General features: G+C 47.1%; 1 protein-coding gene across 1 annotated transcript in view; it reads right to left on the bottom strand.

Moving 5' to 3' along the window:
- TXNDC9 (thioredoxin domain containing 9) overlaps positions 1-25,908 on the bottom strand; it is a 118,424-nt gene that overhangs the window by 48,628 nt on the left and 43,888 nt on the right. Inside the window, exon 4 of the mRNA XM_085622778.1 lies at positions 8,153-8,407. Within this exon, the coding sequence (XP_085478904.1) occupies positions 8,153-8,407 (255 nt within the window). The remainder of the gene's footprint in view (positions 1-8,152; positions 8,408-25,908) is intronic.

The raw sequence follows: 25,908 nt of genomic DNA, 5'->3' as shown, positions 1-25,908 counted from the left end.
AAGGTACCAAAACTATCCGGACAACTAGAGAAATTCAAAATTACTCCCGCTCTGAGATTTGCCACCGAAAGTCAACAGCTTCACCACGACAATGTCAAAATAGCTATTTGACGTAATGGAGCCTTCTCCGGCAACAGCCTACTATATGCCCCTCTGAGGATTTCTGACTTCCAATTTAGAGACTAAGGGCATGATTAAGAGTTTGGCAGATGGGATACTCCATCACAAACGTGACGGCTATCCCGTCTGCCATATTACAATTCCATTATAGCTTATGGAACTTGTAATATGGCGGACAGGATATCTGTAAAGTTTTGTGACGAAGTATTGCATCTGTCAAACTCGTAATCAGGCCACACGTGCGAAGGTAAAATTTCCAACCTGGTTTCTGTGTGTGGTTTCTGCATCAGAGCAGCACTCCTTCGCAGTCAGTTTTAACTCATGTTTAGGTACCAGTCCAGTGCAACTAAAAGACCTTGGTTCTTGCTAAATGCTTCGCGCCACTGTTTTGAACCATAAAACTTTTAAAAATCATAACTCTGGTACTGCTTATTGGATTTTGTCATTTTGTAGGTGTCAATTTATTTTATTTAAAATGTTTTACATTTTTCTAAATTGGTTTGGGATTCATTCTAGTGTTGCGTTTTGACTTAATTACTGTTTTGATATTGTTTAAATACTTTACACATTGTATCTAAATTAAGCCTGTCTGCTCTGTGCCTTAGCTACGAGTGGGTTGAGCTCAGGTTAATTTAGAGACTCACCCTATAGGATTAAAGTTATTGTTTAAGGTGGGTCGGTTGTTGCTAGTGGGCATCAAAGCATTTATTTCTGCCAACGAAGATTCTTCAATTCTTCGCACGGGTGGCCAGCCTGGTTTAAAAAAACTTTTTTTTTTTTTTTAAAGTGTCCCTAGCTGGATTCCCAATGCCGGTTGATTCCTTTTGTACCGGTCTAGGCACAGGCAGAGTTATAGCGTCGTTGGACACCGTGTGGAGGTTTGCTCTAATGACACCACATCAGCATTGGGCCATATATGCAAGATTGGCAGGGCTTGGCATTGTCAAGTACAGAAACGACTTGTGCTTCAGCCTGCCTGCTTGTCTCACTGCTGTCTGGTCCATGCAATTGGAGACATTGAACTGCTAAATAATTTTCACAGTAATACCTGCCTTTTTTAGGTCTCGCCTGAGCCAGCGCTTTAGCACTGCTCTGGCGAGAGTTTTTAGTAAGCGGCATTTGGAAGTGCAAACTAGTGCTTCTTTGAGGCCTCCAGCTACAGTGCATGTGCGTCGGGCGCGCGCACCATTTGTCATCCATCTGATCACTTTTCGCGGCTGCTTTGATGTTCTCAGTGAGCCGCGCGGCCACTGAGAACATCAAAGCAGCCGCGAAAGTGCACACCATGCTACCCCCCTCCCTTATCCCACTTCCTGCTACACACACGCACGCACCACTCCCGGGTGATCGCTGCGAAAGCTGCCTACGCTTGTTCTATTTGCCTGATGTGAACTATTTGCTTCCTGTTATTTACTATCTGGCTTCAGATAATTAGCAGGCTCAAGCAGTTTACGGAAATGCAGTACTTTTTAATGCGAGCAATTTTCCCGAGCCATTGGAACGGTTGCCTGAAGCAATTTTAACATTTTCAAAAAGGCATATCACAATGAAAACATAATCTTCCATTAATCTGGTGACAGTGTTTGAAAAGGTTGAACATAACTCACACTTTTTATAGCTTTGCACTTTTTAAATACAGGAATGAATCACTGGTAAATCTATAAGTGATCATTTTTAGGTCTCGCCTGATTCAGCGCTTGCGCTGATCTGGCCGAGACATTTTGTAAACAGGCTTTTTCAAAGTGCTGCCGTGGCCTAAAGCTACAGTGCACGTGAACGTGCACGCGCGCCCTCCGTTGCACGCGATCGTAATCGCGATTGCGATCACTTTCGGCCGCGTTGCCAACGCTTGTTACATTTGCAAAGCAATAGCTCTGCATTTAACTAATGCGACACCTATTGCATTGTAAATACTTGTTTAAGAATCTCCTACTTTGCTCTTCTGAAATGTTGGCATGTATGCATTAGCGCTATATAAAAACGCAAAAATGAATACACTCTGTGTGGTCACACTCTGTGACCACTGGTATGTGATACTGGACAAGGCACTTCCCTTCCCCATGCGTCATCTGACAAAATTATGCGTGCTTACACAGGTAACATCTAGTGAAGGTTTTGACTATTAGTTAGCAATATTACATCAGTACACTCGAACGCCAGTATTAAGCGCTATATTGGCAAAAATAACCACATCATTACCATCACCAGCACTATCAAGGACTGACGTGAAGTGCTACATGACAACCGCAAAGCGCTTGCTGTTGATTAGATCTATGCGGAACCCGACAGACCTGTCGGTATGAAACTCGACAGGGCCCACGCGATCTATTATCCTTGCGAGGTTTACAAAGAGAGTACTGCCAAGTAAAAGGAATACAACGCCACGAAAGGGTAACATATGTAGTAATAACTGCCATACACAAACACAATCCAAAACACCCTTGAAAACACACGCAGCGCATTCTTTTTGGCAGCCCATTAGACAAACATCGATTTTCCGCACTGGAACTGAACACTTAATCTAGATGCAAATTTGCAAACATTTATGAGACAAGCAGCCGTCCATGCACCATGTTTTTTATTTAAACTAAATACTTCAGTTGGAAAGTTATTTCCCCCCTCCCTTTGTTCTCTGCCCCAGTCTCCCTAAAGCCCCTCGCGGGTGTCTTTAGCCTCAGACTGCCACAGATGCACCGGGTCTCTTCACTGCACCCGCTGCACACTGGCACTGCACTGCTCTGCAGCACACAGCAGCCGGAGTCCGTGTATGGGGGGGAGTGGGGGGGTGCACAGTGTCGGAACCCCCGCAACGGCAAGAGTGTGCAACGCAGCCCCGTGCCCTCTGGCACACAACTCCCTTGTTTACTTACCCCTCGCGTGCCTGCGTCCTTGGGGGAGTCGCGGCGCATTCCGTCAGCGTTGTGCAAATAATGCACACGAATACAGGGCTGCAGTGCAGATGCAAGAAGTACGTTTACCAGAAAAACACCCTAGCCCCAAAACAAGCAAGGGGACTGGCAGTGCCAGAAGGGCACCAACTCGCAACTCTCTTGTCAGGAAGAGTAACTTTCTTTTTTTTTCAGGCCCGTCCTTTCATCAGGATTTCTGATTGGACAGCAGGAAAGTCAATCTGTGTAATGGGCGGGCCAAAGCGGAGGCGGGCTTTGGGAAGTCTGGGGGCTGTAGTTGGGAGGATCACATGAAGAAACGTGATACCTTGTCAAACTGTGACTAGATAATGTTTTCTCGGTTGCGCAAGTCACCACCACCCAACCTTTGGGCAGACAGTGCCTCGCGCAGCTCCAAAACTGAATTACTTACTAAGCTCCCATAACAGCCAGTAATACACACTCTAAACCGCAGTGGAAACAGGCAGAGTGCAGATATGTAAAGAATTATAAAACTGATGCGTGCCGTCTACCAGCGTGGTCTCTGAAATCATAGTAAATTACCTAAATTGTTTTTTTTTGCTACAAACTTGCAATATGCATTAATGCAATACCAAAGCGAGCCTGCAACACTCAAAACATTATATCCGGTTAAAACAAGCATTTGCAATGCAATAGGTCTCGCATTTATACGAGTTTGAGCTACTGGCATTGTAAATGACAGTGCCTTTTATTTAGGTTTTAAAAAAAACAAACTTAAATAAAAAGAATTGTCATTTACAATGCCAATAGCTCAAACTTGTATAAATACGAGACCTATTGCATTGCAAATGCTTGTTTATTCAGCCTCTGTGCCTAAAAACTGTCTCATTATCTTCTTTTCATGGGCAGGTAATAAACTTGCGCAGAGAAAGCACTTACCATGTTTTTACTCGTAACTAAGTCCGATTTTTGTATGTGACAACACTTCTCACAGATGCCACGACTGGCGAAACAGTGAAAACCCAAACCTATACTTTCCTAGGCTATAAAAGCATGTATAAACATGAATTTTATCTTTGAATTGATTGGTGATTAAAAGAAAAGCATGCTAATTCTAAAATAATTTTCCTATTTTTAAAATATCAGTCTATCAATTTTTGTATTTGTAAGTTCTTCATTTTGTTAACAAATCGCGGCAACTGCATTACACTCACATCGTTTACAGTGAACCACAGTACTGAACAAGCATTTGCAATGCAATAGGTCTCGCATTTACGTGAGTATGAGCTATTGACATTGCAAATACCAATGCCTTTTATTTTCGTTTTAAAAACATAAATAAAAGGCATTGTCATTTACAATTCCAATAGCTTAAACTCGTTTAACTGCGAGACCTATTGCATTGCAAATGCTTGTTATTAAGAATATTCAGCCCTAATGTTAAACTTTTTTATTATGGCAACTATGTCCGTCCAGAAAGCAAGGCTCTCTTGCTCCTCTTGTTATTCTTCTACAGAATACAAGGGATCTTCTAGTGTACAGATGGCACTTTCCTTTCTCCATCGTCCTGGTATGAGACAGATTGTAGAGGACCTGATCCATGACCCCTGTGGATGTGGAGAAGTCGGAATCACTTCAGGCCCCAGATATAAGCATGTATAATAAAAAAAACTTAGATCAAAGCCCTTTTCACATGGTGACTTGGTTCTAATGGGGGGCTCTATATTACCTAGTGAATTGAAGGTTTTAGGTGGTGGGAGGGAATCTTAGTAAAGGCCCTCATATGCTCTTCAATCAGTGCAGGTTGGAGATGGAGGTTGTGATTTTCTGTACTAAAAAAAAGAGCATTAGCTAGATTGTGCACATTAGATAAATGTCAGTGTGACTAAAAATTGAGAGCACGGCGAGGGAAGACAGGGAGGAGTGATGGAGAGCAAGTGAAGTACAAGCACGATGAATGTGAGTGAAAATAGAAAAAGTGATAGAATTGATTATGAGAAGAGTGACTAGGTTGAGAGCAACTCTGTGTGAGAGAGGAGAGAGAATGCAAGGGCAGAAGTGTGAATTCAATTGTGCATAAAAGTGAGCAAAGGGACTGCAAGGGTTCTTGAGTGACCAATGCGAGCCTAGACATGTGTGTGGCATCTGCTATGATGTGTTCGCTCATGTGTGGTTGGTGGGAAGGGGCGAGGGCTTTATTATGGTAATCATTCATTGACATATTGTGGTGTTTTTTTGTTACATTCTTGCTACTTCTGGCATAATATTGACGCATTTTTCCATTTAGTTCTCTCCATCAGGTTCTCCCAGCAGGAATGACTAGTTTGTTCATGTCTATCAGACCATTGGGTGGGGTATGAGCAAGCTATCAAAGATTTTCTTATTTAGGCTTCCAAGCCTCTGTAAGGCCCTGCAGTATCCTGGATGGACTCAGAACCAAGGTTCATGCACTACCTGCGTGCACGTTTTCAAACCAGCCCTTCAACTATACTTCAACTTTCTGGGTGCTCATCTAAAATTAGTAGCTATAAAGCAACATCATTTATGGAGGGCAAGTGCAATGGGCACCCCTGCCTGGCAGGTTGGTCACGTACATGGGGTTCCTTGAATTGTTTTTATTGTAATATCACCAGCAGTACCGATTGAACAATGTAATGCCATTTCTAAAGCGCCCCTTGTACCCAGTAAAGACAAATCTAAAATTGGAATATTGCCTTGCGTATGCCTGCCATGCTTGACTGGAGACGGAATCCCCAATCTAGAAGGATATATACATGGCAACTCTAGTTTAGTGAAGGACTCCTTTTTGGTTTCAGATCCAACACACACCCCAACCTTGCGACACATCCATCCTGATAATACATTATAAAAAGCACTTACAACATGCAGCCAGCATTTCATATATCAGATATTCTGTAACCCTGGGCGGACAACTACACTACGCTCGCGAAGTTTGCGTAGTTTGTGCTACTTCGCGCTACGCGAATTACACGTAGCACAGTGCAAAATCGCGTAGCGTAGATGGCATTTTTTGCTCGCTCGCGGTCCTCAACGTCAAGTTGGCGACCGCGAGCGAGCAAAATGACATCCCGGCGAGACTTTTTCCTCGTTCGCGATCAGCAACATCAAGTTGCCGATCGCGAGCATGGAAAATAAATCTCCCGGCGAGATTCTAAACGCAGGGAGATCAGGTTTCTCATTGCGAGTGGTCGAGTATGCTTGCGACCGCTTGCGATGAGTAACTACCAGTCCACGTTAAGAAAGCTGCCGCTCGAGTAAAAATCTACTCGAGCGGCAGAAAACGACAGCTCGCACTGTGCAAGATGCCGTTTACAATGATTGCACAGTGCGGACAATCATGCGGCACTATGCAATCATCGCGAACAGCGCACTACGCAGTTCGCGTAGTGCTACGCGCATCTCGGGTAGTGCTACGCGTATCTCGCGAAGTGCACTTCGCGTAGCACTACTACGCGAGCTACGCCCAGGGTTAATAATCTGTATCAAATTGATACAATACACCCCACACTCAATTATACCATCACGCACCATCATTCCAGAAGCTCCTTCAAATGGTCATACTCCAATTATACGTTAGACAGAAAACATACATCCTCTCAAGCTCAGCATAGCATTGATGTCAGATACATGAAAAAAGTACTCCCAACCCAACAGTACAGTAACAATCAGAAAGAGAAACATTAATCCAGCATAAACAACGCTGCATCATAATGAACTGTCATCAATACAAAACACTTCTAAGCTAAACACTGAACATCTTCTCTTTTATTTTCATACACACACCAACAAACATCCAACACAATCTAATAATCTCCACGTTCCACAAGAAAGTGGGCAAAATTAGAGAATATACTACTTTGCCTTGCTGGTGGCTGGCACTATAAATAACAACAACCTGTAGCGTCTCTAACCTCAGACAGCATTGTTGTAGGAGCTGCTAAACATGTTTACGTTTAGATTGTGGGATCTGCGTCATGTTTTAACCGCTTCAGTGCCCATGACGAGATGGTCTCGTCATGGAGCACGGTTGCGCTGTGCCCATGACGAGACTATATCGTCATGAACCCCGCCGGCTAATGTAACGCCCGGCACAGGGCGGGGAAAGGGCGTGGCACTGAAGGGGTTAAGTTCCTCAAACCCGCCTATTCCAATGACATGAAGTTATAACATATGATTATTAAATTACTTGGAAAATGTAAAATGCAAAAATGAAAGCAAGTGAAATGTCGAGCCCTCATCCATATCTTTACAAAATGACATGTTTTATCATGAATGGTTTTAACCCCTTCAGCGCTGCGCGGATTCCCCCGCGGTGCTGAAGGGTTCGAGCGCGGGCGGGGCCATGACGGAACGGTTCCGTCATGAGCACAGCTCAACCAATGCTCATGACGGAACCGTTCCGTCATGAGCATCGAAGGGGTTAAATAAGTGTTTATTGAAAGTACTGACTATGTTACCATCTACAGTCGATTGCCATTTATGTTACGCTTCACTAACAGTACAAAAAAACCTAAGTTCATCATTATGCTATATCCAGATATTAAGGAGTATAGATTGGACTTCCTCTATCAGGCACAATACTCCACTCAAACGATACCGAAAAAATAGGTTTAGGAAAGGTGGGAGCTCGGTAATTAAGAGATGAGATATCAATTGATCAGTCTGCCTTAAAGCATGAAGGAGACGGACGCAGGAGTTCATAAGAAGGAAATGCTGACATCTGGCAAACCACATAAATAAAAAGATAATCTAAGGCACTTGTGTAAGATATTATGAGAAACCTTTGTAGGCCTCTCCATTGCTACCCCAAATACATGTTCAAAATTATACAAAATATAAATTTAAAAAAATGAAATTGCCTGATGGTGACCACTATCAAACTGGCACTCAAGCTGTAATTGCAGGGTTATAAACTGTGTGATTTCTTAGCAGGATCACACTAGATCACAGATTTCTATACCTTTTAATCATCATCTATTACACAATGCATCCTACTTTCTAAAACGTTTGAAGGTATTCTGCTCCAAAATGCAAAATGTTTTGGAAAAGAGCATAAAAAAACACGAGTTGTAAAATGTAACTTTCTGCAAAAGAGAGACTAAGGCAGGATTAAGAGTCATGTTTTCAAATCGAAGTATTACCTGTAATTGATGATATCAGCACAACCTAGTCGCCACTCCAGGATCTCTGTAGTGAAGTCATCTGTGTTGCCCAGGTCAGTGAAGCCAACCACATAATCTTTAGTTTTTCCATCTTTCACTAGTGCTAAAGTCGGTATCACTTTGATGCGAAGCCTTTCAGTTAGGAATGGGGCTTTCTCAACATTTAGTTTGATGAACTTTGTCTCAATATGTTTTTTTGCCAACACTGTTAAATGCTTATCGATTATTTTGCATCTAAAAAAAAAAAGACAAAAAGACATTGTAGAGTTACAATTGCAGGTATAAGCTTGCAGAAAATCACGCGAGCATAGCAGCAGCATCCTATAATCATTACGGCTATTAAGCAACAATGACTGCTTAGTAGAGAATTACTAGGATGTGGTCAATGCTGATCGCGTCATATTGATTTATTAATTTTTTTAATCTTTAAACCATGTTGTGCCACTGTGCAACATGTATTAGCGCGTGCCATTAGCGTGACCGATTTTAGAGAGGACAGAAAGATTACTGAGGGAAGTGGAATTTATTTCTGCTGTGCCAGTCTCATGACGGACTGGAGAGCTCATTAAAGCTGGGATAGATCGGGAAACCCAGGACATTTTCTGCACACATTGCAGGGTAGTACCGTGCTCAATTTTCTATTAGTTTATAAAAGAATAATGATGGTATTGAATACCCACAAGTATGTGTGCCACGGTGGTAGCTCTTAGAGCTGCGGTTGTTTGGCATGTGTGACCCAAATAGTAAACATAAAGAGTACCAGGATGTAGGAACCTGCTTTGGAAGGACACTAGAAACCGGAAGCAGCCCTTGGAACAGGCTACACATCAGCACGAAGACCAGGAAGGAGGAGGGGTGCTGACCAACAGGAAGCAAGGAAACAAGAGCGATATGGAAGCCAGCCAATAGTAAGTAAAGGGCAGGCTCTAAACCCTTTTTAAGATGAATTTTTTTTTTTTTTTTAAATCCAGGAGATTTCGCAACCACAGCGCAAGCCTCTGTGCAGGCAAAACCTAAAAACGCCTCAAAATTAAAAAAGCAAGCCTCGAAGAGGCAACATTTTTTCTTTCTGGTTTAAAAAATGAAGTCAGTTAACCAAATAAGTCAAATGGCATGGGTCGAGGACTCCGAAACAACGCATAATGTTTGGTTCAGGTATAAACGGATAACCAAGTGGTAGCCCTACTAATGTGCGGGATGTGAACCTTTCTCAGAGCAGTTGCTTTCTCTCTATGGTCTTATTTGAGAAGGCTAAATCTTGGAGAGCAGCCCCATAAATGATCAAAAGAAGTTTGGATTATCACAGGTCATGTCTTTTTCAACTAATATCTCAGTCAATGATTTCTTGGCATCTAATGTGTGGAGAACCCTCACAGCTGGGGATGCAGTGTGCAGAAAGAAGGTAGTAAAGGATATCATCCGAAATGGAAATCGGAGATAAGTTAAGGAAGGAAAGATGTGCGACTTTGCAAAGAGGAAAACCTCAGCCTTAATAATGACTAAGACGAATGCATCTGTCCAGATCAAATGTTGGACATTTGATCTTCATATGGCTTTAAAGGGTGGTCCCATTAATTTAGAGATGGCCATGTTCAACTGCTAGGGGAGAGAAGTGTTTTTCATATTGGTTAACACTCGAAAGGCCTTCCAGGAACTCTTTCATCAGAGACCATGAAAAACAAAAGTCCAAGATACCTTTGCTGCAAGTAATATTTTTTTTTAACATTTGATTTTCCCTTCGCTAACACAGGAAAAGTCATAATGCATTAACAGTTCAAATATCTATGTTAGAAACATTTCATGACCAAATAGTAGCCTTTTTTCCCACCATCTAGTGTAAAAAGGAAACGATAAATCATTACACAATAATAAAAACAGAACAACTTTAAACAACAGTGATGCTTTTACCCGATTTTCTTTTTTAGTTTCCCACAAATAACGTTTAAAGCAAATGTATGTGATAATATGTCGACCATGAAGTATTTCTGGATTGAACATAAAAAAAAAACACAAGTCATATTCCATGTAGATCAGAATTAAATTGGCTCCTCTCATTCACGTATTTAGTAGTATTATGGGACGTCAGGGCGACAGTTGTAAATCAAAACACAATCTCTTATGCCATATCCCTATTCATGAGCCCCATATCCGTTTTTTAAATTACTTATATTCAGGGACAGTGTCATTCAATACACTATGGTCTGTTAGGGCAATACTGCAGGTAAGCATTCTTTTGACATTACTGCCACTTTTTTCGCCTTAAAAGTTGTTCAGTAATTCCTCAAAAGTAAGGGACCTTACAGGGAGTAGTTTGCTTTTGTTTCTCTCCAGAAGTAGCATTATGCTCTAAATTTCGGTAAATTTATAGATGCCCCTCTCCCAGTCAATATATGATGTATATGTACCATTCAGTTGAGATTCAACATAATGGATCCCCGAAGTTAATGTGTGTTTCTTTGTCCTTGAAATGGTAATAAACTCTATGCAACAAAAAAACAAGCATTGAAAATTCAATAGGTCTCACCTTTGATTACGTTAAAGCCATTTGCTTTGCTAATGGTATTGTATAGCAAAGCAAATGGCTAACTTCATGAAAGGCGAGACCTATTGCATTTTTAATGCTTGTTATTTTCTTTCAGGCCATCAATGTCTTAGTACAGTAGTCAATACTTTTGCCATTTTCCTAGAGTATCATTTTACATTAAACAAAGAAAAAGAAACAAAATAATAAAGAATGGATTGTTTGGTCCCCTTTCCGTATGGGCACAGACAGGAAATAATGTACTTGGATACTGTGCACAGTAATTGCCAGTAGCTGAGATTAATTCAAGCTTCCACCGCATCACTGTTTGTACTTTTTTCTCATATAATTTTTCAGGGGACATTTGTACCTCCTAACCTATTGTGTCAGGCAGGCAATGAATATTATTTGACACCAATACATGACAGTCTCTGCATGGCTCGTTTGGTTTCTGGCACTGACAGACGTTGCATCATGTTAGTCTGAAAGACACTACAATGTTGAAATAGTTTCGATGTTCCCCTTCATAACTGGCTGTAATATGCCCTGTGTGACTGCAACACGTCCAGGACTGGTTTTGGTTCTACACCCAGCGCTGCTGATCCAAAGAGGCCGCAGAGGAGCATGCCAGCACCGCAGCAGGTTAATTTCAGGCAACAGAGGTCACTGTAGGGTGACATGAACAACAGTGCTTTTAAAACAAACACCTGTGGTTCCTTGCTCTCAGACTCTGGAAGTGGGCGTGGCTTCCGAAGACATTCGCACAGGAAGAGCTGAGCTCACGTCATGCAAATGTATTTAGACTCGGCACAAAACTGTAACATATTTCAGTTCACTTATACCAATGCAAACAACAATAAGTAAATGTAAGCCACTCAAAGCTTACCGGCGTCCTAACAACGCGCTGATGAGAAACAGTACATTTCCAGCATATGACAGTGTTAAATTCCTTATGACGTTTTTTTCTCCAGGAGAAAGTCGACCAGGCAATTTTAAAACTAATCGCAATAAAATGTCCAAAATAACTACCAATTACCAGCTCTCATCCCTCCTAATGTGCTTCTATTGTCCTGTGCGTAGTGATCTGATACCTCGCGACACAACCATCTACGATAATATTGCACTTATGTTTAATTCTTTTGCGTACACAGTCTACTTCCAGTTAATAAAGTCACATCCCCACATACTAAACCCGTGTTGCCCTTCTAGGCGCTAGATAGAGTTGTTTTTTTTCTCAATAGTCACCAATGTGTGCCAATATGTGAAAACATATCACAAAAGTATCAGTCGGACAGACACTGGTGCATGAAAGGGAAAGGTCAGACGGGGACACGCATACACCATGATGATTTATTTTGAGAGGAGAGAAGGGAGGTCTTGCGATGCTAAAACGGACTAGGGGGAGCTATATACCGCGAGGACTTTGAAGTTACATGGGACCGTAGCTATGCTGTGAATTTGACAGTTAACCATCAATTCTTTTGACTGTATTTCACACTGAACTGTGATGTAAGGCAACACACAAATAATTTAGGAGAAGCCAAACGCACACGCCCTTACCATCCACAGCCCCTCCTTGTGGTGAGGCACGCACTGTACAGAGCAGGTCCCGCCTCGTCCTCAGCCTGTGGCCGCAAGTTCCCAGAGAGATGGCACTCCCAGGAATATCACGCCTTACCCTCCATGAGAGCACCAGTCCCGCAGAGGAGCATGGCCGCCCGAGACACGTGCCGCTCTCGGCTCCTGTCTGACTCAGAGGAAGTCGGATGGCGCTGCATAGCATACTTGGGAGGAAGAGGAAGGGGTGGGTGGCGTGTGGATGGAGGAGGGCAGGGTGGGCGGTGTGTGGGTGGGAGAAGGAGGAAAGGGGTGGGTGGTGCGTGTGGGTGGGTGGGAGACTGTGGAAGGAAGAGTATTAGTCAGTGCACCGGGACAGCGTGCAGGCAAAACTGTACACGAGCTGGGAGGTGAGGAAACCAGGCGCCTCTCCGCAGACGGCGCAGAGACACCATGAGCCACATTTAGGAAGCCAGTTTTTTTTACGTTCACACAAGTGCCGCTTGCTGATCTCGGGCTCCCGTGGAACGTGGGCTAATGATTTACAGAACCAGCTCAAGATTTAATTAACCCATAAAATATGTAAACAATGGGACAATGAATGCACGAAAAGTTCCTAACTCCAACGGTTGACCGTATAAAAAATTGGGAAAAATGTACAGAAGCAGAAACATTTGACCTATAAAGCTGAACGTGAATTAAATCAGAGGGGGTAGGGACAAGTAATAATATAATTATACGCGAAATGAAACAATAATAGGTGCACAAAACAATAATCAGAAACACCCTCATCAGACATGAACTTTATTCCACCACATACCAAAAAATAAGACCCCAGTAAGTGAGAACATGTGCAAGTCTCAAGTCGTCTTTACCCAATGCAGGCATTAAAAGGCTAACCTTTATTATGGCTGTCCACAATTAAACCCATTATTAGACATTGCGTTCCATTTTTACCCACGATGTTTACAATCGCATCTTACAAACTACTGACAAAGAAAGAGTGCGTCCCAGCTAGCTGAAGGAGACCGTGTAAAGCTGCAAGTGAGAGATCCAATCCCGGTGGGCGGGGCCAAAAGTGGACAGGGCGGTAACCAGGAGGGACTAATAAGCCTCCTCGGGAGCCAGCGGTTCGCATGGAGGAGGACGCCAACGAATGAAAAGGATGGGCGGGGCTTCAAGCCCACCTCTGAAATCTTCCGAATGCGTATTGATTCCAAGAAACCATCACATGGCGAAAGCAGCGCATGCCCGCTGCTAACGCCAGGTGAGACCTAAAAAAAAACCTAAAAAACCTAAAAAAAAAATAAAAAAAAGTAAAGGGTAGGATATGTACTTATGTATTGCATGTCCTGGCAGTGACAAACACCCTTTTTAGGTCTCGCCTGACCCAGCGCATGCGCTGGTCTGGCGAGACTTATTGAGAGGGCTCCAAAAAGTGCTACCAGGCCAGCCTAGAGCTACAGTGCATGTGCGCGGGCGCGCGCGCCGCGCTTTACCGCGAATACTTTCACTTTTGCGGCCAAACGGCCGCTTTGATGTTTGATCGTGATCGCGATCACCTTCCCTTTCGCGGCCGCACGGCCGCTTGGCATAGCCAATAGGTCTCGCTTTTGGGACCTTACAAGTATTTAGTTATGCAACTGTTGCATGGCTAAACACTTATAAGGTCCCAAAGGCGAGGCCTATTGGCTATGCCAATGCTTGTTCGTTTAACACTACTGCAAGGCATACTCCTCTCGCAGGGTAGCATTGGGACATTTTTAAGCTGCAATTACTGATCAGAGAACAGTAGCTTCCTCATGTTTCATAGGTTTGGAATGGTATTGATAAATCCTACTTAATGGTGAAGTTGAACCTAACATTACTATTTGAGAAATTCCACTTTTAGAAAGCAGACCTTTCTCTGCACTTACTGCTCTGTGTGCCCGACAGCCTGTCTCCAATACACGTCTGGAGTTTGTTCATTCCCTCTTGACAGCGACAACACAGGAAGGATAGGTGAGTCTGAGTACCCATCTACATACATCTGTGTTTGGGTGGCCTTGACTGGGCAGGATGGACGGGAGGGGCTAACACTAAACTTGAATAGGCTGTGTCACGTCCCCACACAAAGTACTGATTACCCCCTCACAGATAGCCTGGCAGATAGAACTGAGTTTAAAGGGGTCTTTGTGCACTTCAGAGAGTTATATTGAAGTCACTCACATCAAAGGCCCCACTTTGTAAAAGTACTGGGTGACTGACCCCCTAAAAATCAAAAACTACTGGACATGGAGGCGCTAGGTGGCGCACAGCGGAATGGCTGCCTTCGGGTGAAGCTCCCGCAGCCCAGCGAAGAAATCCTTAAAAATCCTTCCTGAAAGTCGCATTTTGCTGCCTACACGGGCCTGTGTGGGCGGCCCGACGTCCCTACCGCAGTCTGAGCGCTGTCTTATGCCTGGTGGCCCGGCGATATTGGACTGTGGAGCCGCTGCGGGCTTTGCCGGCTGTGGAGGGCATCCCGCTGGAGCTGTGACCGGGAGGCTGCTGTGACGCGAGGCCGGTGCGTCCCACGTGGGTGACAGGCCTCGCCTCCGGATCCGCGGCTGCGGACGGCGGCCCTGCGGCGTGTCTGCTGGGGTCGCTGTAGCCCACGCTGGATACCCCCGGCCGGGGGCGAGAGGACGGACTGGATCACAGCGTGATGCCCGACGGGCGCGGGCGCTGGTGAGTGGCGCGCCCGGCCGAGGTCGCAGCTGAGGTGGCCGCCTTCCCTGCCCGCGCCAGATCCTTACTGCGGCGTGGTGCCGCCCCGCTCGTACCAGCTTGCGCGGATCCCCCCCCCCCCCCGGCTGTTGCCTTGCTGCTTGCCCACTGGGGGCGATTACACGTCCAACGGAGGGGCGGATCGGAGGAGGTGCGGGGCCCGGAGGGACTGCTGCCTAGTGCGCTGACCGCTGGCCCTCCTGCGCCGGGGCCTCCGTTGTGGGGCCTACGCTGGGGAGAGACGAGACAGAGAAGGAAGCCATCGACCCGAGGGTGCTAGACGGAGGTGCATGCTGTCTCCCCCTGCCTGGCGAGCTCACGATTGCGGGGCCTGCGTATGGGGCCCCGACTTGGATCCTCTTTGCCCCCACCTACCTGGCTCTTTTCTGCTGGCGATCCGCGCAGGGGTCATCCCGCTCGCTCAAGGAGAGTGGCTACTGGCTGTGGAGGTGAGAGGTGTGCTTGTGGGATCGCGATCGGCCCCGGGGGCGGCGGCTGGTCCCCAGTAGGGTCCTGCGTAGCAGGTGGAGGGGGTTGCACAAGGTGCTTGTGGTTGATCCTGTGACCTGCTGTAGGATCTGGACGCTCCCCCTCTCCCCTGAGCTGCTGCTCCCCCCCTCCTTTGCTGCTTGCCCCCGAGGCCCACCCGGACGTGCCCCCGATCCTGCTGCGGGCAGCCTGGTGGCGCCGCCATGGGGAAGCCGGACAGCCGTCAGTCTCGCCTTACTTTTGAGACCAAGAAGCGGACCAGGTCGCAGCCGGAGGCCGCTGCGGCGGGGTCGATGCCGGTGGAGGCCCCGCCGGGGGATGATGTCAAGTCCATATTGCTGGACATGAGGCAAAGTCTAGCGACCATAGTTGACAAAATGGAATCCATGAAATCCCGCATGGACTCGATTGTACATAAGGTTGACAGCCATGGCGAACGCCTCACGGAGACGGAGAGGCGTATCTCGGACACCGAAGATCGCACAACGGAACTGTCCGCCACTGTGGCGCGCATGGACAAAGTCCTCCATGTAATAGCAGCCAAAAATGAAGACTTGGAAGCGCGTAGTCGGAGGAACAATATCCGTATAATTGGCATTCCGGAATCGACCCACACGGGCAAGATGGAGGACTATGTGGAGGGTCTCCTGCGAGAGGTGGTGGGCACGGACTCCCTATCTCCCCAGTTCATCGTGGAAAGGGCACACAGATCTCTGGCCCTGAGACCGCCGCCGGGGGCTCCCCCTCGCCCTATTATCGCACGCTTGCTGAATTTCCGTGACCGAGATGTCGCGCTTCGGACGGCGAGGGGGAAGAAGACCCTATCCTATGGCGGCACTACCTTCACCATTTTCCCGGACTTCACGCCGGTGGTTCAGGAGGAGCGGAAGAAATTTGTCCAGGTCAAGCATAAACTGCGTGCTGCACAGGTTGACTATGCGCTTCTTTACCCGGCCCGCCTGCGCATCACGCATCAAGGGAAACAAATTTTTTGCACTAAACCCCAACAGGCGGAGGAGTTTTTGAAGCGACTCAAGAAACGTGATCAGGACTGCCCCTCATCGCCGGCATCAGAATGATGGGGCTGGATTGTTGACCTGTCGATTTTGAGACTGTGGCCTGTCAGCTGGTAAGGTGTTGCGCGTGTCTGCTATTGTGGGACTTGATACAGGGACCCATGGACCTGGCTTTGTCCACTGTGAGGGGCTGTTGGCGGAGTTCAGAAACTCTTTGGCTTGCACTAGACTCTCAGGACTTCATTGTCTTGCTGGGCACCCTTTTGACCATGGGGAGGGTCCGGCCCACGGGCGGGGCGCACTCTTCGGGATCGAGGGGTTACTGTGTATTCACCTAGACTGTCCTCCCAAGGGTATTACCCATTTGACTTTAAGTTTCCATGTTGCTCCACTATGGCATTTGCTATGGACAGAGTTCGTTTCGGGGTGGGGGGGAGGGGGACTGTCCAGATAGCATGTTTGGGATGCTGCTGTGGGTGGGGGAAGGGGGGGGGGGGGGGAGTTGGGGATTTGTTATGTATGCTAATTTTGAATGGGATGTGGCACTGTTGGCATGGTCTTCTTCACATGGGTCGGGAGGCGGCGTTTGCATTGTATTGCTGGGTTTGAGTCTCTTGGTTTTCCATGAGTGATCCGCAGACACATAGGGACTCTACTGGGCAGCTTAACTTTTTATCCTGGAATGTGAGGGGCTTGGGGGACCACAGAAAGCGCAGGCACGTCCTGGCATACCTGGATAGGCATCACATAGGGGTAGCCTTTCTTCAGGAGACGCACCTAGACCCCTCCAGGCCGGTGTTATTTGCCTCGCGTTGGGCTGTGCACCGTACCTTCTCCTCCTACTCCACCTACTCGCGTGGGGTGGCCATCCTAATTAGGAAACATACCCCGTTTGTGCACATGGGCGAGCGGATGGATCGGGAGGGCAGGGGGCGCATGGGCGTGGATACGCTCACTTTGGTGTGCTATTATGGTCCCAACATTGACGATCCGTCTTGCCTTCAAACGCTATGGGGAGAGATTCTGCGTGTCGGTTCCACTTACCTAGTGTGGGGAGGTGACTTTAACATAGCTGTTGACCCAGAGAGGGATAGGTCGAATCCGAACCCACACCACTACTCCCGCTCGCAGGCATATGTGCATGACCTTCTTACTGAGCGTCATTTACTGGACACGTGGCGTTCTAGGCACCCGGCGACAAGGGAGGGCACGCACTGGACTGCCGCGCACTCCACGTGGGCGAGACTGGACTATATCCTAGTTTCCCCGGGGCTTGCTCCCACGATAGGCTGGGTAAAACACCTCGCTCGCACGTACTCCGATCAAGCCCCGGTCCTGCTGAGCGTTGCATTGACTGACCTCGCCGGTTCCCCGATGTCGTGGAGACTGCAGCCAACTGCCCTGCTGGACGACGTCTTCAGATCCGAAATTGCACAGGAAATTGAGAGCTTCTTCCAGCGCAACGGTGGCACGGTGGATAGTGTTGCCGTGGTGTGGGAGGCTTTTAAAGTCACGATTAGAGGACTGTGCATCTCGAAGGGTGTGGGGGTCCTCAAGGTTTTACGTAGCACCCTTTGTAAACTCGAGACTGACCTGAAAGACTTGGAGACTGCCCCCACGTTTCATACTGATGCCGGGGCTCAGGCCCGCTTCCGGGAACTGCTGACCGACTATAAAGAAACTGCGGACAGAGAGGTCCGGTTCAGGGGGAAATACTTTCAGGCTCGTAGGTACGGGGAGGGGGAGCGCCCGGGTAAATACCTAGCTTGGGCAATCCGGCCGCCCCGTTTTAACAACCAAATCCTCGAGATCCAGGGTGGGTCGGGGGAGCTCCATAGGGACACCCGGTCCATCATGCAAACATTTGTTGCTCATTATACTGAACTATACTCCTCCGCTCACGCGGAACCGCCGGAGCTGGCTCCCTATTTGGGGGAGATCACATTGGGATGGCTATCTGATACACAGAGGAAGTTCCTCATGGCACCGCTTGGGATTGATGAAATTCGTGAGGCCATCATGCAAATGGCCCCGGGGAAAGCCCCTGGACTCGACGGGCTCCCGATCGAGTTTTATAAGTCGTACATAGATATCCTTGCCCCGATCTTGAAAGTGGTGTTTGAGGAAGCCCACACGCTGGGACAGCTCCCCCCTACCATGAGAGAGGCATTGATTACCTCCCTTTTGAAGCCGGGTAAACCGGCGACCTCCCCTGACTCCTACCGGCCCCTATCCCTCCTTAACTGTGACGTAAAGATCCTCTCTAAAACTCTGGCTAACCGGTTGACGCTCCTTATGGAGGGGCTAGTACTCCCGGATCAGTCGGGCTTCATACCGGGCAGGGCGACGTCGCACAACCTGCGCACGCTGTTTGCCACTCTGCAGAACGTTGACCCCAGCCTCCAGATGGCGGCCGTCTTTTTGGACGCGACGAAGGCGTTCCGACTCCCTGGAGTGGGATTACCTGGTGGCGGTGCTGACTAGTATGGGTTTCCCCCTGGTTTTCCTGGGCTGGATAGCTATCCTTTACAGAGGCCCCCGCGCCAGGGTATTGATCAATGGTAGGACATCGGAGCCCTTTGGAATCGCCCGGGGGACCAGGCAGGGGTGCCCCTTATCCCCTCTCTTGTTTGCACTGGCGTTAGAGCCCCTTGCTTCGCGGTTGCGACAGCGTCATCAACATCGGGCGCTGATCTGCGAGCAGAGGCAGCTTCTGCTGTCGCTCTACGCAGATGACATTACTTTGTATGTGCGGGACCCCCAAAATAACCTGAACCCGCTACTCTGGGAATTCATCACGTACGGTGAAATGTCGGGCGTGCGAATCAATTGGTCAAAGTCTCAGATCCTCCATTTGACGGATGGATGTCGGAAGTTCTCACTTGACTATCCCATAGAATGGTGTGAGTCTGACGTAAAATATCTCGGCATCAAGATTTCTCGTGACAGGGAAGAACTGATGCGCTCTAATTACGGTACGGCGCTGACACAGGTCTCCTCCTGTGTGGACCGCTGGATCGCGCTCCCCCTCTCGATGGCAGGACGTGCTGCCTTGATTAAGATGGTGGTGCTCCCTCGACTTTTATATTTGTTTATGAACATTCCCTTCCCCCCGGGTCGGCACTTTTTCAATCGCCTACGCTCGGAATTGATTCGGCTTGTTTGGGGTGGGAAGAGACCTCGGCTGAAGTGGGAGGTGATGACCTCTCCCTACTCCCGGGGGGGTTTGGACATACCGGACCTGGAGTTGTATTACTATTGCGCTCAAGCGCACTATGCCTTTTACTGGTTCCACCCCGTTGCATTTATGCCCCAACTTGCTGCGGAGGACTGGCTGGCGGCTCCTCTGCCTCTGCACGGCCTGCTGCATAGTACTCTCCCTCATAATACCTCGGATTATAACGCATTGCAGGGAACGGTGCGGGCATGGCTGGAGATATCTAAGCGAGTTGCGAGCTCGTTCTTGTACTCGCCCCTTCTCCCCATTGCCTACCACCCGCAGCTGCCCCTTCTACAAGAAAGATTGTTTCAAGACTTGATCCGCAAATTGGGGATTCAGAGGTGGGGTGATCTGTTCTCTGCTGGGCGCTTCCGCGATCGGGAACACTTCTTAGACGGGTACGCGCCTACCCCTCTGGAGCTATTCACCTACATGAGACTGAGGCATGGAATGCGGTCCATATTGCAGACATTTCCGGCGGAACCCGAAATCACTGACCCATTGCACAGAGTCTTACAGGCGTCCTCGCCCTCCCACCTGGTCTCCATACTATACCACACAGTTCGATCTGACGCTGCACTTGACACCTCACGGGCTCGTGGAGAGTGGGAGCTGGAGTTGGGGCTAGAGCTGGGAGATGACAGGTGGTCATACTGTTGCATACAGACAGAGCAGATTTCTGCGAGCAGCAGACACCGTGTCATTCACTTTAAGTTCCTAAACCGCCTGTACTGCACACCGGTCACCAAGTACAAATTTAAGCTGCAGACCTCGGATAACTGCGAGAGGTGTCACGCCCCACATGCAGACTTCCTGCACTTATCCTGGGATTGCCCCGCAATTCAGACCTACTGGACCCAAGTGTTTTCCGCTGTCTCACAGATGGTGGACCTACTCCTTGAGCCCGAACCGGTGCAGGCGCTATTGGGGTATACCAAACATATTCCGCGAGCGAGCCGCAGGTTTGTCACGACGGTGCTGCTGTTGGCGAAGCGGCGGATAGCATGCCGGTGGGGTAGGGGGAGGGCCCCGAAATTTAAGGAATGGCTTAAAGACCTTGTCTACTGCCAAGAGCAGATACTGACATACTCCGACCTGCTCCCGGCTCGATCCCGCCCCGCTGATATTTGGGGTCCACTACAATGTTACCTACTGCAATACCCGGGGGCCCTGACGGAGGATGCTCCCCCCCTGGCCCATGACAACATTGCTTCTGATGCTCATGACGCACATCTTGAGCAGAGGGACGGATGAGCTGTTGCGGTACTGTGGGGGCGGGGGTTCTGTTCACGTGTCCCCGGGCTTCCCCCTCTCCCTAAGTGGCCACTCTGCTCTTTCTTCCATGATTCCCATGCCGTGATGATTAGGTTGCATACCCGTTACACGTGTTTTAAAGATGACGGTCACGCCCTGGGAAAGGTATAATGCATGGGGGAGATCCACTTAAGGGCCCCCCATGACTACATTGTTCGCTTGACTTGTGTGTGGCTCTGCTGCCAGCTGTTCATGCCCAAGGTCCCTGCGCCAAGACTCATGATAATTTATGTTTTGCTGTTTCCGCTCCCCCCGGACATACATCGGATGTACTGCTGTAATGATTTAGACCTTGAAATGCCACTGAAGTTTGCTTATGATTACTGTGTGACTGTACTGTTTTGATACAAAATTCAATAAACAAAGTTTAAAAAAAAAAAAAAAAAAAACTACTGGACATGTAACTGAAGCTCTGCCAGAAGAACTGCTGTGCTGCCTCAAGGACTCAACTGGACTGCTTTTCTGCTTGTTGCCCTGCTGCTCTCCGACTCTGTTGAAGGAGAGCTGGACGCTGCCTTCTGACAGGTGAACTCAAAGCAGGGCTCAAAAAATCATAAAAATATTACTAGACGTGCAGGTCTAGTAACTTGAATACTCTACTTGACCCAACTGTAATGTACTTGACCAGTGAACTGGTCTCAAATTATGTGATCCTAGGCAAATATTTTGTCTTATGGAACCGCCTTTTTCTCGATTATCACATATAAGAGCACCTTCAAATATGCACGGTCACTATTTCTGCTGTACAAAAAAAACTAATTTACTAGACTAAATAGTTGCTCCATGTATAATAAGAATAGAGCCCACATATAGAGTACACATGATCCCTGGCTTGCCTCTTATTTCACGAATAGAATTGTCATCTGGGCATGAGCAAGAATAATTCCCAGTTACTCTTTAAAAACTCACTTTTCATAAATATATTAAAGCATGATGTGGTAGTGCACTATAAAATGGCCACAAAACTTTCCCACCAACATGTAGGTTTACTCATAAAACTATATAGTGCATAAACTATGTTAGGAAACTGGGTTTCATTAAAAAAAATTGAAATTTGCACACCACCAAGTAAAGTGTCCCTATTTTGTTTTGATCCTATAAAAATATTTTTTTCAACACAGAATTACAAAAATGGGTCTTCATAACTAGAGAAAATCATTTAAAATGTTTGAACAGTTCACATATTCGCTATTTCAAAAAAGCCTGCATCTTATAGCCTTTCATTTCACATGCTTTGCACAGCGCGATTGTCACACAGTTCGCTTTCCAAAATCCTCCAACTTCTGTCACAGAAAGAAAAATAAATGTAGGAAGACAAACTGACTTTTGACCTCGGTCTCTGAAAGCTGAGCAAATGTGACAAAAAAAAACACAAGATTTAAAAGGCATCTTTATTGCTCATTCACTTTGTGAGCAAGCAGAACACCTGCTGTCAGCTTGCCAGAACAGGCGAGTAGTCCCTAAAAATAGCTAGTCCTGATTAAATCCAACTCCTCATAGAGAGTGGATTTTAAAAGCCCTATCCAAGGACTGGTTGGCTTGCCCCCTGTTCAAGACATCTAAGGAACAACAAAGACTTGGTTTTTACCTACATGGCAGCTGGGAGCAGCCCTTTGTGCCTGAGCAGCTGGTCTACGATCAGTGCTTCATACCAGAGTGACAGTGGAGTTTGTCTATGATCAGCGCTTCATGCCTAATCAGCAGCGGAGTGTGCCCAGGAGCAGCGCTTCGTAGATGCGTGCTGAATGAAGTCTCCACACTCCTTCCTGACACCGCCGCAGCCCCGCTACGCGAGGAGAAACCATGCTGTGTGCACACTACGTCAGCAATCCCTCTCCCATCCTAGACTCTCAACGATGCGGGCCCCGCCTTTAAGGTACTGTGTGCTCCGGGACCTGTGGGTGCCTGAAGCCAGCCTGTGCTCCCTCAACAGACAGCCATACCTAGGAAAGTACCTCGGTCTCAGTGACCGGAATTTACTATTGAGTCACTACTGACTTTTGGGCGCATGGTTCCATTGAAATTGTGATCAAGTCTCTCTTGTAAGCCACTGAAGGATTTGTTTCACATTACCCTGGTCTGCATGACTGCAACCAACCTTTTTGAAAGCATTAGTGCCCTTTATGCAATGTTTCGCACATACTTCAAAGAAGCATCTTGGGAGATCCACTGATTGGATTTTTGTCGTTTTGGTCTTCCTCGGTTCAGAATATAATAATCTTTGTTAACCTGTGTGGAGTCTTTTTTTTATAGTATATTCATGGTGTGAGAGAGAGGGAGAGAGTGTGTGTGTGTTTTTTGCACAAATACTTTACACATTGCTGTTGTTGATAAGCCTGGCTGCTCAGTGCCAAGCTACCAGATGGGGGGGGGGGGGGGGGGGGGGGAGCTGGTAATCTTACTGTGTATCTAGCTCACCCAGACGACAGTGTTGGTTCCTGCCTGGCCTGGGTGCATACTTCAGTAAACCAGGAATCCCAGTTCTAACTAGGAGTATCTGTTACTTATTGATCAAGAAGTTATTGCTTACTGTCAGATTCCCATGCCATCCACAAGCGGTCCAATGCCCAAGAATTCTTTGTAGAAATTATGGCAATCAAAATGTAGAGGTTGTTGCAGGCTTCTTGTATTACAAATGTGTATTTCTTCAGTATGTTTCAAGTCTATATTGTTCATTCAGTACTTTTAATACACCAAGCCTTTCTTAAATTGTGGGATCCGCAAATACACCTTCTCTCTTCTATTCCTAAATCTTCCCTCTTTTTCAACCCTTCAATAGTTTCTGTTCCATTCTTACATTTTCTTTTTTTCCCCACATTCCTGCCTCATCTTTGGTGTGGTCCTAATCTGGTTCTTAAATAGACCATCATCTTTGTGATTTTAAGTCTGATGAGACCTAGCCTAGTCTGCCCTTACTCCTCTTCCACCTATCAGAGCCCCCAAAACCAGAAAGTCTCATATGGAGTGGTGTTGCTAGGCTGAGTTTTGTCAATCTGTAGTGTGACCAAGCCTTTGTCTGTGAGGGTGTGGTCTATAAACCCTCTCCAGTAAAGTTCTGCTTTTATCTGAAACCCAGCACCTGGCGCTGAAACCCTGTGTTAACCATGTGTATGTGCAGTGAGTGGACGGCATATATATGGAAGTAGGACCCGATGTTTGGTACAAATCTAAACAATGGAGTCAATGTATTTAAATGTTGGATGTCCTTAGTATGGCCCAAGATGGAAGATGAGGACCGCTTCCGTAGACAGTGGTAGTGCATTGCCTGAATTCCTGAGGTTGGAAGGTGGAGACCCAGGCAATGAAGGGAAGGAGGATGGAGACAGGGATTTCATTAGAAATTCAATGAGGCCATTGTTAGCAAAGGGCAGCTGATTACTTCAAGAACATCAAAACAGTGGTGGGAGGGAATGTAAGGGAAACAGTGGGAGACGAATTTCAGTTGTTAAAGGTGGGAATGTTTGGTCCATAGCCTCTCCTTTTGGCTGTCTCAGATTACAGCTTCAGGAAAGCAGATGACAGTCAGGTGCAGAGATCTCTTACTTCGCTGTACCCCTGTTTTAGATACTCCTGCTTGGAGCCAGTCGCACTCCTACTTGCTGTGAGAAACATCACTTTGCACAAATGCTGCGTCGGAGGAGCAGCATGAAAAGGACATATGAAGGAGAACCAACCCACACAACTCATAAGCCTTAGCCAGTGGATTCACGCCCCTCACTAGGAAAAAAGAGGTACTAAGGTGAAATCGAAATCGCCCAACCTTGTTCCAAGTTCTTTATGACCAAGAAAGGGAGTGCTCCGCCAAAATACTTGAAGAGCTGCTGTGCAACAGGGGTGGTGTCTGCATGAAAGTCAGCTTCCCAGAAGTGAGAAGATATCACCTTAAGTCTACACTTTCTGCTGGAGGAGCAGAGGGTCTTCATGAAGTGCACTGAAGCCTGCCTTGGTGCTGACAGAAGTAAGGTGTGTGCTTGGCCTTGTAGGAGATACTGTCCAGGAGAAGAAGTCCAGGGTATTCAGAGTGTGAGGAGCATCTAAAGAAAGCAGTCCTTCTCCTGGAGCAATGAAGGAGCAAACTGTGCCATGAAGCCCCCCCCCAGCTCTTTCAGCATAATTCCCATGTAAGTACAATAAGACTTTATCAGATTAAGTGTTCAACTGGTGCCCAACAGTCTGCTGCTGGTGCGGGAGACTGGTGCTGCCACTGCCGAATGGGAGAGTGAAAGCGGTTTTGTCGCAGAAGAGGTAAGCCTTGATACATCTCACATGATCATTGAGCGCGAGACTCTCACAGAAGGGCAGCAGTAAGGGTGGAAGAGTAAACCCTATGGGAAGCACAGCCTGGACTGTAACAATAACCAGCAGTTAAATGCAGGGCTTAGTCTGTCCCAGCGAAAAGAGACTAATGCATGCAGACAGGTCTGCTGCACACGCTTAATACTTTTTCTGAAAGGGGTAAAAAGACACTAAAACAGAGTAGCACATTTGATCAGTGAAAGGATGAGAAACATCTGCGCCTTTGCTTTATCATTGGCAATAGTGTGATGGGGACGCAGACACAGGACATGGAACATTAAGGTAGAGAAAAAGGACATAGGAAAGAAGGGACTGTAACACTTCAGTTAAACACAACGTAAATTGCAACACTATGACCGTGGTACTCATAATATGGCCTACCAGTGCATCAGCAGACCTTCCTTGGCGGCCCGCAGACCTTGCAGTCAATGTACCAGTGTTTCACAAAGGAGGGTCAGTAAACACTAAAGAGTGCCGCTGGAGCACGCGCTTGCACCAGTTGTCCTTTTCTGTGTTTACTGAGAGCCTCTATGACATCATGCAGGGCACTGGTGGGAAGCAGAGGCCCTTGAAA

The sequence above is a fragment of the Triturus cristatus genome, chromosome 8 (genome assembly GCF_964204655.1).
Source record: "Triturus cristatus chromosome 8, aTriCri1.1, whole genome shotgun sequence".
Lineage (NCBI taxonomy): Eukaryota > Metazoa > Chordata > Amphibia > Caudata > Salamandridae > Triturus > Triturus cristatus.
This window is presented reverse-complemented; position numbering and strand designations above follow the sequence as displayed.